The 16,282-nt window shown below is 39.5% G+C and overlaps 1 protein-coding gene across 14 annotated transcripts in view; it reads left to right on the top strand.

Annotated features, from left to right (window-relative positions):
• Positions 1-16,282, top strand: part of fat1a (FAT atypical cadherin 1a) — a 93,563-nt gene that overhangs the window by 71,170 nt on the left and 6,111 nt on the right. For 8 of the 14 annotated variants that reach the window (XM_084106738.1, XM_084106736.1, XM_084106737.1 and 5 more), the window contains 14 exons: positions 2,991-3,224; positions 5,361-5,750; positions 6,169-6,383; positions 6,799-6,936; positions 7,027-7,170; positions 7,821-8,018; positions 9,200-10,022; positions 10,115-10,246; positions 10,730-10,887; positions 11,628-12,084; positions 12,172-12,325; positions 13,180-13,290; positions 13,505-14,148; positions 14,266-14,403. In XM_084106738.1, coding sequence (XP_083962864.1) covers positions 2,991-3,224; positions 5,361-5,750; positions 6,169-6,383; positions 6,799-6,936; positions 7,027-7,170; positions 7,821-8,018; positions 9,200-10,022; positions 10,115-10,246; positions 10,730-10,887; positions 11,628-12,084; positions 12,172-12,325; positions 13,180-13,290; positions 13,505-14,148; positions 14,266-14,403 — 3,936 coding nt within the window. Of the gene's footprint in view, positions 1-2,990; positions 3,225-5,360; positions 5,751-6,168; positions 6,384-6,798; positions 6,937-7,026; positions 7,171-7,820; positions 8,019-9,199; positions 10,023-10,114; positions 10,247-10,729; positions 10,888-11,627; positions 12,085-12,171; positions 12,326-13,179; positions 13,291-13,504; positions 14,149-14,265; positions 14,404-15,416; positions 15,478-15,749; positions 15,793-16,282 lie in introns of all 14 variants that reach the window. The other 6 variants (XR_014605040.1, XR_014605041.1, XR_014605042.1 and 3 more) reach the window with 3 other exon arrangements.

The raw sequence follows: 16,282 nt of genomic DNA, 5'->3' as shown, positions 1-16,282 counted from the left end.
TGAAAATTTAAAAGACATTGGGGAAAACCAACCCACGCGTAGCGGCACAAACAGCCTTCTTCATGGTATGTTTTCCAATCAAACAATTTTCTCTTTTATAGATGCTAATTAGAAACACCTGAATGACAAATTACATGCACATACAGAGAAGGTCCACTAGGAGGTTACATAGCAAATTAATTAAATAAAAAAATAAAAATAATAATAATAATAATAATAATACAAAAATTAATACACATACATACATACACATATATACACATAATTTTCTAAAGAAGAGTGCCTTGGATTTCCTTCTACTACATTATACTTAAGTGGAATTTGAAGTATATTTCTGAGAAGTACATAAAAAGTAGACTGAAAGTATACTTTCTTATTTTTAGTTTAAAAGAAGTATACCAATAGCACACTTGAATAAACTTCTTTTTCGTAAGGGTAGATATATATATATATATATATAGAGAGAGAGAGAGAGAGAGAGAGAGAGAGATGAGGTTAGGTGCTCATGGAAGAGATGAGTTTTCAGCTGTCTTTTGAATCTTGTCAGGGATTCTGCTTTCCGGATGAAGGTGGGAAGATTATTCCACCAGCAAGGAACAGTGAATGAAATTTTTTGCCTCTCTGTGATGGTACCACGAGCCGTCGTTTATTTACCGATTGTAGGCTTCTGGTAGGGATGTAGACTCGTAAAAGCAAGTGGAAGTAGGATGGTGCTGAGCCTATGGTAGATCTGAAAGTAAACGTCAATGCCTTGAACTTGATGCGAGCAGCAAGTGGTAGCCAGTGCAGATATATAAAGAGAGGTGTGATGTGGGCCCTTTTGGGCTCATTGAAGACAAGATGTGCTGCAGCGTTCTGAATCATTTGTAGAGGTTTGATTGCACATGATGGAAGTCCAGCCAGAAGAGCATTGCTGTAATCCAGCCTAGAAATGACAAGGGCCTGGACGAGAAGTTGTGTAGCATGCTCTGTTAGGAAAGGCCTGATCTTCCTGATGTTGTGCAGTGCAAACCTGCATGACCGAGCTGTCTTTGCGATGTGGTCTTTGAAGGTCTGTTGCTCCTCAAAGATTACTAGCAAATGCTGTATATGCCACATACCCACAGAACATTTTTAGCACCATTTGCTTATGCCTGCAGTCAAACACATTCCATTTAAAACCATAATGATTTCTAATTTAATTACTTGTATAATTCCAGGGAAGAATGTACACCCTTGGGCTTTTATTACTGTTTTCCAGTGAATACCACAGAATTCTGTTCCTGATATTATTCTTTTACATTTTTTACTTGCCTGTTTTAACATACTCGCACAAAATATTTTAATAAACATTTCAGCAAGTGTTGCCCCACTTCAGCTATTAACTCTAGTCAACTGTCTCTCAACTGTGTGAATTAAACATTGGTTCCAGCCGGAAAGAGAGCAGAAATCAACAGTGGGTTTGTGACAGCGTCACACTGCTAATACACAAAAGCTTTTGTAAAGGCGCTACTCACTGGCTCTTTGATAACACTGAGTGTGAAGGCAGGGAATGCTGGCTCACAAACTGAAGGAGCGCTACTGTTCTTCTGTGTGGGTTTAGTGTGCATGGAGGATTTTCTTCACTTTTTTCCCCCTTCGTTCCATCGTGGAAAAGAAGAGGAGCATTATAGTAAGTTAGCAATGCAAAGAGTGCTCTCGTTCGAGCCAACCAGACCCCTGAAAGCTGGCGGCTGCTTTTCCAAGGGTGACTTTCCCTTTTCTTCTTTTCTCACTCGGCTCACTCTCCGAGCAGCCCACATGCCGACTGCACTTTATCCTCCCTTACAATTTCTCACCATCCCTCGCCTCTTTAATATTTTCTGTTTCATAAAGCTGCTCAGCACAAGGATGATTTTAGCTCCCCCCGAGGGGAAACTTTTGGACACCCTGCATTCATTCTTTCTTGAGATGTGCCCCAGCTAAAAGGTCGACACCAAACAGCTGTCACACAAAAGTGCAGTTTTAAATTAGTGACCACTTCAAAGGAATGTAGCTCACGCATGCTGAAATTATTAGGTCAGATCATTTTCTCATCACAGAGATGACTGTCTCCCTCGCTCACTGCTTTTCTTTTAAGGGCATTCTTAGAGTGTCCTCTAGACTTGACAGATGAGAGAGTTTGAAGTGGAATTGGATTGTATCTTGTTCATTAGTGCAGTGCCAACTAATGTTCAAAATTCCCTCCATCAATCTTTTTTTTTTTTAAGCAAGCGACAACTATGATAAATATACATAAAGCAACTTTGCAGACATGAAGAATGAGAGAGCAGTAAACTATTTGTGTGGGGAATCAGCATCCGGGTGCCTACAAGCTAGAGTTTATGCTAATTCACAGAATGTGTTTGTTCTCCCAAAAATGAAAAATGATGTCATCATTTGCTCATACTTGTGTTGTTCCAATTTCATAAGACTTTCATTCATCTTAAATATAAATGAAGAAAATGTAAATTTTTGCCTCCACTGAAAGTACATGCAACCAAAACTTTGACACTTCAAAAAAACGTAATCCGACAGATCACTTTATATGATGAACGAATATAATTTTGGCTTTTATTCACATATAACCAATGATCAATGCACATTCATAGATCACATTAAATATCAATTAAATGAGAAATCTTTCAGGTTTTATCCTTATTTGCGTTTCGAAGATGAACAAAGTCTATTGGGTTTGAAGGTGAGTAAATGATGACAGAATTTCAATTAAAAGGGTTGCAAAAATGCAGAGGTTCATGAAAGTGAAACTCTGTTGTGCAACCAAAAGTTTTTACCTTTTGATGCAACACAGAGTTCTGACCAATTTTGGACCAATGAGATTTCATAATGGGAAGGGCTACTCAGCACGACTCTGTGGTCACAGCTGGGTAGAAAAAAAATCACATAATTTACATGGAAGAGCTTTTATCTGTTGTGACATTTCTATCACATCTGGTTAGGACACAGTGTAAAGTGTGTTTTTGTATTATCAGGTGAATTGAAAACACTTCTTCCTCTGGATCATGAGGAAGAAGTAGTGCACAAGATGAAGGTGCGTGCTCTGGACGGAGGTGGACGCTTTTGTGAAGCAGAAGTTGAAATCACAATCGAAGATGTTAACGACAATGCTCCGCAGTTCACCTCTGACCCCTACACCTTCACTGTGTTCGAGAACACAGAGATAAACACACCTGTGGCTCGCCTGTATGCCTCGGACCTGGACACAGGTAAGATCCCCAGTTTCAGTACAATGATCAGTGATGTAACTTTGTTGGGGGTTCAGTCAGACAACTATCAGTGGGCGTTGCTAATACAATATGTACAATAACAGTTGCAGAAAAAAATAACATCCAGAAATCAATTTCAATAGTACATTGACTTAAATTTATCGACACAGAAGTCATGTTTAACGTGATAATAGTTTCATCCTTACATCTACTATAATACAATATATTGTTAATCACGAGATTCTTCACGTCAGTGAATAAATACATAGATTCGCATGGAATTCTTGTGTGTCTTAATGGTCTGGTGGTAGAACTTTTGTTAAGCGTGTCAGAGAGGTTTTTGGATTCTAATATGGCCTCGTATATGTATGTATGTATGTATGTATGTGTATATATATATATATATATATATATATATATATATATATATATATAGGTTCATCGCAAAGATGTGATTGTATGTAAAGAGCATAGATACATTTGTGTGCATTTTGTTTTGTGAATTCACCGGAACGAATAGAGCACTGTTAAGCGATAGATTAAAGCGTTCGTCTTTGTGAAGACTGTACATGAGTGCCAAGAGAACACTGTTGCCTTCCAGGGCAGCACCTTTATATCTGAGAGAACACAAATTTCCATTTGCATGGATTCCTCTCTTATCTTTCTTTTGTTCTGTACTCTCTATCCTCAAAGAGACACATTGTGTGCTCAGTGTATATTCCAGACTCTATTTCACTTAAGCCCAGCCTAAACTGCCTAAAAATATTATTCCTTCATTTTTCAGCATCAGTGCCACATCCTTCATATCACTGGTTACTTTTTGAAAGCCACTGATGTGGTAAAATAGTTCAACTCTATAGACCGCATCCGTGACATGTTTTACCTGCACTTACAATGGAGGTCTATGGGACTAACCTATAATAGCTGTACCGTAAACTTGAAATGATCATAAGAGAGAGTTTATTCAATGATCTATAGACTTGCATCATACTGAACTGTCATGAAGTAGCTGCATTACAGTAATTTAGTCTGAATGAAACTTTGTAAAACACAAGAGATTGTGTTATCTGGCTATAATGAGAGAGTGTGTCTTGATAGATAGAATTGTACTAGCAAGCCACAAATGAGGCTTACTCAAAAATGCATTAGAGGGATTAGTGTACTCTATCTTCATCTTGTTTGTTTGTGTGTGTGCTTTTCTCAATACAATAAGTGGCACTCACTCACACTTCTTAATATGCTGCACAGGACCAGAGGTTTCACCACTGAATCTTTTGTAGGACGAATTAATAAATCATTATAGTTGAGCAAATGAGACGGAGACACGTTCGAACTATATATACTAACTATAGGTTAACTATAGGTAACTATATATACTAACTAACTATATAGGAACTATAGGTTATTGCAAATCATTATGACTGCTGGAAGCTTTGCTATTGATTTGAAAGCAGTTTAATTTGTGAAATGTATTGATATTTTGGTAATCTTTATGAATTAGTTTCCTTTCTTAGTAGGAAATATAATCGTTTCAGTTGTGCTTTAAATGAATGAATAATTGACAAATGTAATTTGTAGAGCCAGTTTTGCTGTATAATTACACTACCATTCAAAAGTTTGGGGTCAGTAAAATTTAAAAAAAAAAAAGAAAAGAAAAAGAAATTAATATTTTTATTTTGCAGTGATGTGTTAAATTAATCTAAATTGACAGTAATGATTTTATAATGTTACAAAAAAAAAAAGAATAAATTCTGTTCTTTTGAACTTTCTATTCATCAAAGAAAATGTGTGATGGTTTCCACAAAATATTAAGCAGCACAATTGTTTTCTAATTTAATAATAAGAAATATGTCTGGAGCACCAATTCAGCATATTAGAATGATTTCAGAAGGAACGTGTGACTGAAGACTGGAGTAATGGCTGCATAAAATTTTCCGTTATAAGTTACAATATAATAATATCATATTTCTTTGTATTGCAGTTTTGGTATATGTGTCAGACAATCAGAATCAAGATTTTAACAATGCTGCGGTGTAATTTGTATTAAACTAGATTCCTTTTTTTGAGAGATTGATAAAACAAACAGACATATCACATGTCTATATTAATCTCATTGTTCTTTGTGTGTGTGTTTAGGTTCTAACGCAGAGATCCTCTATTCACTGCTGGACTCTGCTGATGGTGTCTTCTCCATTGAGGAGGAGACGGGCGTCGTACATCTGGATCGTCCTCTGGACCGTGAGCTCCAATCGCTCTACACCCTCCGCGCCCGCGCCACCGACCGTGGTTCCCCGCGCCATCTTTCCTCTCTCACCACCCTCAGTGTTTCCATCTTGGATATTAACGACAACCCTCCAGTCTTTGAGCGGCGCGAGTACACTGCCACTATTGCTGAAGACATCCCAATGGGAACCCAGGTGTTGCGGGTGCACGCAGCCAGCCGAGACACAGAAGCAGGCGCAGAGATTACGTACGCCCTTATCAATGGAAATGAGAGAGGAGCGTTCCGCGTCGACCCCAATACAGGTAAACACAGCAGCTTTGGTGAACCTATTGAGATCCCTGCAGCACTTGAGGATTCAAATAGAGAAAATAGGGAACCTAAAATGGTGAACTATGTAGCATCCGTGAAGCTCCTAAATCGTTATGACATTCATACAAAACAAAGAACCTGGAGTGCTTCAGTTTCTTCTTCTGCCACATTCCTTTTCTACTTTATTTTGTCTATCTGTCTATCTATCTATTATCTATCATTCAATTATTCATTGATTTATGCATTTTATTTACTTGGAAAAAAATATTATTTAGAGGGTTCATTAATGTATTTATAATTTTTTCATTTATTTATTATTTAATTTATGTATATATTTTATTTAATTATTTGTAAGATATGTATGATATGTGTGGACTTTATTATTTACACTCAATGTCCTTTTCTTCCCAGGTGGTGTCTTTGTTATCGAACCTTTGGACTACGAAACATCACATGAGTTTTATCTAACAGTGGAGGCTACAGATGGAGGCACACCGTCACTTAGCGACATGGCCACGGTGAACATCAACTTGACTGATGTTAACGACAACAGCCCCATCTTCAACCAAGACATCTACTCAGCCGTGATCAGTGAAGACGCAGAACTGGGAAAGACTGTGCTCACTGTGAGTCATTGGCTTCTCTTTCTAAAGCACTTCTGATTTTATTGTGCCCTGCACAGGTCTCTGTGTTATATCATCTCCTAAAAGTCAACACAGAGCAAAGAACACACACACTATACAAACACAGTCCAATTTCAAACCAGAGCTTGGCGACTCGCCCCAATCTTTAATCTGTAGTCTTCTCTCTCACTCTGGTCATTTATTAGAGATGTTCATGTCTTATCATGCTGAATATAAATTGTGAATGTGAAAGTGAGGCTTTGATACCCAGCTCTGTTTCACTTGCGTGCCTTCTGATTTCCCTTGGGGGTCTCAGCCAATAGTTACTGACTAGCGAAGCAAGGACAAAATACGGGGGTGCTGCATACCGTGGCAATCTTTGTCTTAACCAGGTTTGTGTTTCTGTGTGTGCGTGAAGGTCATGGCCGACGATGCAGATGGTCCATCCAGTAATCAGGTGCGCTTCTCCATCATTGATGGCAATCAAGGCAGTCCTTTCACCATCGACCCCGTCAGAGGAGAGGTCAAGGTGGCTCGGCAGCTCGACAGAGAGAAGGTACAAAACACTCAGGTGTCTCAGCAGCAGGTGCATTGACAGTCTGTTGCTGAAACCTAATGATGACATTGTGTTTTGTTTGTTTTGTAGACTTCAGGTTACACGCTGACTGTGTTGGCCTCTGACAACGGAAGCCCGGCTCGATCCAGCAGCGCTACGGTCAATGTAGACGTCTCTGACATAAACGATAACCCGCCTCTCTTCTCTCAGGCCAACTACAGCATCAATATACAGGTCTGTATCCTCAAATGAGACGATATAGTGATTTTACTGTCAATAATTTCACTCCAATGCTTGTTAATCTTAAGGTTACACTGGTCAGAGTCAGGTTTAGAGTCAAAATAAACTTAAGTTAAAAGGGTTAAACTAAAATAACTAAACAAACAGAAATCAAGCTAATTTAATATATATATGTATGTATGTGTATGTCTAAAAATGTAAAGGTTAAATATAAAAAATCTACATGACCTACCTAATCAACTATCTTGACCCATTCCTAGACAAAACCAAAAAAATAAAACTAACCAATAATATTATAGACTTTTCCTGGTGCAATCAAATATCAATGGATGGATATTTGTCCTGATGGCATTGCTATCTATGGGTAGATTAGCCAGGGCAGCCTACCTCCGAGTCCATGGTGTTGATCGATGCTGAAGAGACGGACACGTTCACAGAAAATCTGGTGCACGCGCACTGACGAGCACGAACTCGATGGGAGGGTGCTCGCTGGTAGTGGGGGAGGGGCATGAGAGTTGTAAACATTAAAAATTTTGGCTAAGCCACCTCAATCTGCCAGACTTGCCGACTGCAGCTTTAAGTGTAAAAAAACTGTGAATGTTGTAGGTCTATGTTATAAAACACTTTCTGCATATGTTGTATAGGAGAACCAGCCAGGAGGTACCAGTGTTCTCCAGCTGACTGTGTCTGACCGTGATGCCTCCCACAATGGACCTCCTTTCATGTTTGCTATCATCAGTGGGAACGAGGGCAACGCCTTTCACATCACTCCTCAGGGCGTGTTGGTCTCCGCGGAAATGCTGAGCCGCCAGACCCAAGAGTTCTACCTTCTACAGGCCCAGGTGAGACCTCAGTCTCTCTCTCTGATTCTCCAACTATAACTGAAGCTGTAGGGGTCTTGTTCAGGTTTCATTGGACGTCTGAAGGGATAGATGAGCAATAGAGCAGAGGTGAAGCTTATTCAGTATTCCCCGCACAGGCCAGGCATTGGCAATAGAGTAAGATGTAGGAGTAGGCATGAAAAGCTGAGCAGAGGAGTGAACCTGAAAGGAAATAATTACAGCAGTCTCTGTCTCAGTCACCTCCTCTTCTGGGTGTTCTGTTTCAAATCTTATTCTGACCAAGGCTGCAATTATTAGATAAAAAATACAGTAAAAACAGTAATATTGTGAATTGTTTTCTATTAAAACATGATTTATTTCTTTGATGGCAAAGCTGAGTTTTCAACATTATTACTCTTGTCTTCAGTGTCACATGATCCTTCAATCTATTATGCTGATTTTGTGCTCAAGAAACATTTCTTATTATTATCAATGTTGAAAATAGAACATAAAAATTAGAAAGAATAGAAGTTTAAAAGAACAGCATTTATTTGAAATAGAAATATTTTTGTAATAATGTAAGAAATCTTTTGTAATAAAAGTTTTACTGTCACTTTTGATCAATTTGATACATCAATGCTGAATAAAAGTAATAATCATAAAAAAAAAAAATGTAATTGACCCCAAACTTTTGAATGGTTGTGTGTGTTATTTAGGGGTACAATTGGCACCTATTTTGTAGAATGACCCAGTGATATCAATGGGGATAGTGAAAGGAGAAGCAGGGTAATAGGGTGAAGAGGGGGACAGAAAGAGTCAGAGTAAATTACATGAGCCAGAATCAAACTTGCAAGTGCAGTACCCACTAGTCCACTAGTCCACAATAGTCTATTGTGCCCAAAGTAAATCCAGGCTCAAGTGCTCCCTCTACTGACCGTGACTGGCACTTATTATCAGCCTCTTCATGCAGAAGGTTCAAAGCCGTTTTACTCTTAATACTCAATTACACTTCAAACAGCTGACTTGATAATTTGGCACCATATGTTGAAAGACTAATAATCAAGTTTTTTAGTTAACGTTTATGATGCATGCTGTTTTGTGCTGTAAAGTGAGATACATCATAGGTGGCTGTGAAAACAATCAATTGTCTTGAAATAATCTGAATATTCTGAATCCTTAGTCTCTTGACTCTTTTGCCCTAGGTAACGGACAGCGGTCGACCTCCATTGGTATCCACGGCGTTTGTGAGTGTTCGTTTAATTGAGGAGAGCATCTACCCTCCTGTCATTCTTCCCCTGGACATCTTTATCACCACTGCAACAGACGAATATTCAGGTGGGGTCCTGGGTAAAATCCACGCCACAGATCAGGATGTTTACGACACTCTAACTTACAGCCTTGCGCCCGATAGTTCCTCCACCTCCGAAAACTCCGGCCTCTTCTCCGTCTCCGATGCTGATGGTAAACTCGTGGCCCGTGGGAATCTGGACGCTGGTCAATACGTCCTTAACGTTACAGTGACAGATGGTCGCTTTACTGCAGCTGCCCGAGTCAATATTCATGTACGGCAGGCAACAGCACAAGCGCTCGATAACTCCTTTGCTGTGCGTTTCTCTGCAATAGCGCCAGAGGAGTTTATTGGAGATTATTGGCGCAACTTTTTGCGGGCTTTGCGGAATATCGCCGGTGTTAGACGCGGAGATGTACAGTTAGTCAGCTTGCAACCTGCTGCTGATGCATCCGGTGACCTGGAAGTACTTCTAGCTTTAGAGAGGTCAGGAAGTCCATTCCAGCCCCAGGAAGTGGTGTACAGGAAGCTCAACGCCTCAGTTGGGGTAATCGAAGAAATGACTGGAGTCCGTATTGTACGAGTTGTAAAGAAACTCTGTGCCGGTTTGGACTGTCCGCTTAGTTACTGCCAAGAGACGGTTTCTTTGGAGACGGGAGCAGTGTCAGCCTACAGCACTGCCAGGATTAGTTTTGTTACTCCACGTCACATGCGCACATCCAAATGTCTCTGTGAAGGTAAATATGCAGACACAAAATATTCCAAAAATGTATTTCACTTCCAGGCAAGAGTTAATGTTAGCATGTTAACCCTTTATGTGTGATTATAGGAGCTGAGTGTCCTGTCTTGAGTAAACTGTGTGAGGGAAACCCCTGTCCTGATGGCATGGAGTGTGTAGAAGACCCTATGCATACCAAATTCAGATGCATCTGTCCTGAGGGAAAACAGGAAGAGTGCTCAGGTATGAACACACATTTCTTTGCCTTCATGCACCTTAGTGCAACTCACACTGTTTATTAAAGCACTGTATTGAAATTCCATCCTTTTATTGGTAGTACTTGCTCAAATTAAACTTCTGTACATAACTCATCCTGCTGTATTTGTGCTACAGACCAAAACAAATTCAGACTGATAGAATGTTAAGGCCAATTCACACTGCACCGACAGACTGTCACAGTCACCAGATTACAGCACGTCACTTCTCAGGCATTCTAAATCCGATTCAGCATGTTCAATTGGCGAAAACAAGCTCCGACAGACCCCAACAGGGGTAAGACACTGATCCGACAAAACCCGACGAAGTGTCTGTCGCCGTCTGTCGGCGCGGTGTGAATTTGCCTTTAACTGTATCAAATGGAACAGATGATGTCATTGCAATGGGAATTGCATTAAATATGAATTTTTGGGTTACATCACTTGTTTTGGTTTGCTCTCTGTGTTGTAGAGCCTCAGTCCTTAACATTCAGTGGAAATGGATATGCACGGTACAGGCTGATGGAGAACGAGAATAAAGAAGAAATGAAGCTGTCCCTTAGACTGAGAACATACTCCACCCACGCTACTGTCATGTATGCCAAAGGCACAGACTACAGCATACTGGAGGTGAGTGTGTGCTCCAAAAAAAGAAGAGGAAAAAGAGTTATTTTGGAGCTGGGAGAAGAGAGGGGAGCTCTTTCTCACGCATTCCCCCTTTGGTGAGGGAAAACCACACAACTGACAGATGCAAAGGAGTCTGGGACTGAAATGCAAGCAGTGTCATCTTATATTAATGTGTAACTGTTTCTGCTTCTCCCTGAAGCATCATTCCTCATTTCATCTGTTTAATCTATTTAACTGTCTGTTTTGGCTGTTTAAAAATAACTAATAAACTGTCTACTTAGACATAAGTTTTTATAGGCACACATTTTTGGGCATCAGGAGCTAGTTGTGTCAAAAAAACTGTGCTGACACAGAATATACCTGTGATGCCCTAAAATATGCAAAATAAATAATAATACAAATTTTAAAACATGTTGCGTCTGCTTAAATGGCCTTAGCTTGCTTACTAGGTTTTGAGACACCCATTTAAAATCATACATAGAACTTAATGGGGAATACAATTATTTTATGTTTTTAAATTGTTTTTGTAAATATTATTATTAGATTTTTTTAAAGAGTTAGTTATTGTTTTATTATAATTAATAATAAATAATAATTTAAAATAAAAAATTTTACTAATTTATTAATAAAAGGCTTATAGTAGATTTGAGATACTTTTTTTTTTTTTTACTTTACCCCAGATGTATGCGATTGGTGATTAGCATAAGGTCAGCATGAAAGTCAAAACTGTGTGTTTGTTTCAGATTGTGAACGGCCGCCTACAGTACAAGTTTGACTGTGGCAGTGGACCTGGTGTGGTGTCCGTGCACAGTACCCAGGTCAGTGACGGAGAGTGGCACACAGTCTCACTTGAGGTAGACGGCAACTACGCCCGACTGGTCCTGGATCAGGTCCACGCTGCATCCGGCACAGCTCCAGGCACTCTCCGCACCCTTAACCTAGACACCAGCATGTTCTTTGGGGGTCATGCACGGCCGGCGTCCGGCTCAGGAAGACTTGTGGTAAATGGGCTGAGGGGTTGTCTGGAGGGGATTGTGTTTAATGGGAGGGAGCTGCCACTGTCTCAGATTCGAGGGGTTCACTCAGTGCTCGAAGAGTTGGTCGAAGCGGCTCCCGGGTGCAACTTGGCTCCTCCAGTCCAGGGCTGCTCCAGTAACCCCTGCACCAATGGAGGCACATGTTCATCACTGCCTAATGGAGGTATGCATGGTATTTCTTTGGATTTGAATCATTGTGTTTATATATATAGGACTGACTAATATGCTGTGCTCTTATGTGCTGTTGTAGGATATTTCTGTAAGTGCACTTCTGCGTTCATGGGTACTCACTGTGAAGTTACTATCAGCCCCTGTGCTTCTAATCCCTGCCTCTATGGAGGCACATGTATCCCACGAGGAGGAGACTTTTACTGCCAGTGCAGAGGACAATATTCTGGCCAACGGTAAGAGCACATGCACATGTGACCCCAGAAATTATTCAGACTCTTCGCCACGATTATAAATTAATTAATTTAATTGCGATAAATAACATTATCAAATCATATGGCATCTGCAAACAAATTATCCCAGATCTTGGTGGTTTTTAGGTGATTTAGGTGTACATTCATGGCATTGTCTGTAGACATGTTCAGAAAACTTTTCTGTATTTTCTAATAGTGTTCAGATACATTTTGTTTTAAATTCGAACATTAATATTTTATTTTGTTTGATAACTTAAACTTTTTTTAATATAAATAGGCTTTAATATAAAGCCATAGAGTGGCTTCAGTGTCCAGATATTTTGGGGCAGCTGTACACTTTCAGAATACGCACATATTCATCATTCTCTATTATGTGACTGATGTTTACTTGTCATGCTTTTTCTTTTTAAATGATAAAATAATTAGACTAACAAAGAAGAACAGGATGTAGTGCAAAGTAAAATTGTTTGATAAGTTTGATATTTCATTAAATTAAATTTAATGACATTGTGTATACTCCAGATATGTAGCCAAGTAAAAGTAAGCTCTGTCAATATTTTCATTAATTAAACTTCATTAATATGCATAGTCTGACTCAAACATAAGAAAAATACTTCAGAGATCCATGCGGCATTCTCAGTAATTCCTGTTAAATTGGAAATTTAATCAGAAGCTTTGGGACACAGTGTGATTGGTATTCAGATTTAATTCAGCAAGACAGAATCAATTTTCTCTGTGAGAAATCCTAACTGTTCTTTCGTATTTAAAGTTTATCTAAATGTGTGCGTGTATGAAGTATCTGACTTACATTTTGGCTCATATTAATTTTCTGTCAGGTGTCAGCTGGGTCCGTACTGCACAGATAACCCGTGTAAGAACAGCGGCAAGTGCATTGATAGCCTGGATGGCGCTGTTTGTGAGTGTGAACCAGGTTTTCAAGGAGACAGGTAAATTTTTTGATCCATCTTATGAACCAATGAGATAAATTCAGCTTTACCGTCACATGAATAAATTACATTTTAAAATATATTATAAAAGAAAAGTTATTTTAAATTGTAATAATTTTTCATAATATTACAGTTTTTGCTCTATATTTATCAAAATAGCATTGGTGAGCATAAGAGATTGCGATGCCATGTTTGTGTGTGTTTATGTGTTTAGGTGCCTCAGTGATGTAGATGAGTGTCTGAAGAACCCTTGTGGCAATGGTCACTGCCAGAACACATACGGCTCCTTCAACTGTAACTGCTCCACGGGCTACAGTGGGCAGCATTGTGAACTCCGTTCCGAAATCCGCAACGAATTTGTCTCCACCTCTTGGAACATCGGCCTGGAGGAAGTAATTGGAATCGTTGTTTTCGTCGCCAGCATATTTCTTCTTGTCCTTCTCTTCGTCATGATTCGCAAGCGCATTTGTCGGCGTTCAAAATCCAAATCTGACGACGATGACAATCTCAGGTTAGGCACAGGGGCCCCCCACGCTTTCCTCCATCGACCGTACTTCGACTCCAAACTCAACAAGAACATCTACTCCGACATCCCGCCGCAGGTCCCCGTAAGGCCCATCTCCTACACACCCAGCATTCCAAGCGACTCCCGCAACAATCTAGACCGCAACTCCTTTGAGGGCTCAGCCATACCGGAGCACCCAGAATTCAGCACATTCAACCCCGACTCTGTGCACGGACACAGGAAGACGGTGGCTGTCTGTAGTGTAGCGCCTAACCTGCCTCCTCCCCCACCCTCCAACTCGGTGTCTGACAGCGACTCCATACAGAAGCCCAGCTGGGATTACGACTACGATGGTACGTATGGAGAATCTGTAATCCAAATATTGTGCTTGTGACTTGTAAAACAATCTATTTAATCTATTTCATGGGCTCAGTAAGTAAGCTTGAATGACTGTTTTCTCCTCCTCACAGCTAAAGTAGTGGACTTGGACCCGTGTCTAAGTAAGAAAATGGTGGAGGACAGTGCCTGTCACCCTTACAACACCAGAGGCAGCATGTCTGAGGTCCACTCTCTCAGCTCCTTCCAGTCCGAGTCCTGTGACGACAATGGTATGTTTGCTTTTACACAGATGACTGATAGGTCGTAATCAGCCAGTTGAACTGCAAATTATTTTCACGTTTTTATGCTTTTTTTCCGTATATCAGAATTATTTATATAGAATGTTTCTCTGTAACAAGATAAAAATAATAAAAAGGCTATGTTTTGAATGTACTGCATACTACATACTGCGATACATGCAGACAGTATACACTGAATGCAGTCTACTAATTTAAAATAATTGTGTGCAAAAAAAAAAAAGCGTTTCAAAGAGTAGGACGCTACATTATTGTGAACAGTAGTAGCCATAACTGCAAACTCATCTTACTGCGAAATGTATATATATCATTTATCATTTCGACTCATCTTTTCTTAAGAAAAAAATGGTTTAAAGGCTGAAATGCGAAGTTTAGCATTTCGTAATTATTTTGTTTTTGTCAAAACTTTTATTATTATTAGAACTAAATTAGAACTTTTTTTTTTTTTTAATTGATGTTTTTATGGTTCTTTTTACGGTTTAGGGTGTTACCATAGTCATAGTGTTACCGAGTCCTCTTTCACCAGTCCAGCGTTTGCAAGTATGAGTAGTATGTGCTACACACTACCACGTTACATTACTTGTTTAGTTTCGAGCAGTGTTTAGTTATCACCTCATATATAAAACTGTCATATTGCTGGTTAAATCCATTTTTTGTGTTAAAAATTTGATAAAAGTATCTGATATTATTTCTGATAATTCGGCATACTAGAGAGGTCAACAGGAAATTTGCATACTGTGCACAGTACTATACATAGTGTCCGTGTGCTATTCTGAACATAGCCTAAATTTCTTGCATGCTCTTCTTAGTAGACAGATCAAATATAGTTAATTATATGGTTACGTTTTTTTGTTTTTTTTCTGTACATCTGCTAACCCTGTCTGTCTTTATTTTACTGATGTAACTGAGTGTAAAGGGTGATATGCTTTGGGTCATGTGTTATGTCGTTTCTCTTTCTCTTCCTTATCGCTGCACTGGGGCTTCAGCTCCCATTTGGATCAAATCTCACCACAGACACAGAGCAAGGTTTTAAATAGAGGCCTGCTCGTAAGTGAACATTCGCCCACGGTGAAAGGAAGTGATCACTAAAAGTCCTGTGAAATTCTCAATGCATAAAAAGAAGAAAGTGTGTCTTCCCTCCAAACCCCCTCTCCTTTTTGTTTCGCAGTTGCTCTCGGAAGCTTCTCATCCGTTTTTCATCAGTTCAAGGCAACATCTGAGAATGACCTATATAGCATCTCTGTTAGTTATCTGTGTGAAATTCATGTTTTGGATCTCTTCTCTTTTTTTACCCCTTCCCTTTGTTTCTCTTAATGAAGCCAATGGATGGTTGAAGACATCAGCTCAGAGTGTAAAAACAGGGTATGAAAAGTACACATGATGGGTCTCCGACACACGTAATTTCTGTTGATCCTGATAACTGTATCTGAAGGCCCTTTCACATGACTCGTGGCAGCGTTCCCCAGTGCGATGAACTGCAGGGCACTAACTGTCTAGCTATAGTGTGCAGTCAAGTCGAACGTTGTAACACAGTGCTTAAAGTACAAACAGTTTCAGCTTTGAACCATTTGCTGCTGACCTTTCAAACAAAGCTAATTGTTAGCGGACAAATCATTAAGATATCATTATGAGGCCAGTGTCAGTGCAAAAAGGAAAACAAGATAAAAAAGAGACTGATTCAGTGCATATCTAGTCAAAGGTGTGTATATCATCAGACTCGGAGAATAATCGTCATATTATGCACGTTAGATTGGCCGATCAAATCAGCGATTGATGCTTGTGTTGAGAAGTTTGTTGAAGTTAGGGTTGCGTCAGCATGGCAGTGTCATTTTAGTATTATTTATATACTATT

The sequence above is a fragment of the Abramis brama genome, assembly GCF_963993115.1.
Source record: "Abramis brama genome assembly, chromosome: 2".
In the NCBI taxonomy this organism is placed as follows: domain Eukaryota; kingdom Metazoa; phylum Chordata; class Actinopteri; order Cypriniformes; family Leuciscidae; genus Abramis; species Abramis brama.
Note: the sequence above shows the minus strand (reverse complement) of the source record. Positions and strands in the feature narration are given on the sequence as shown.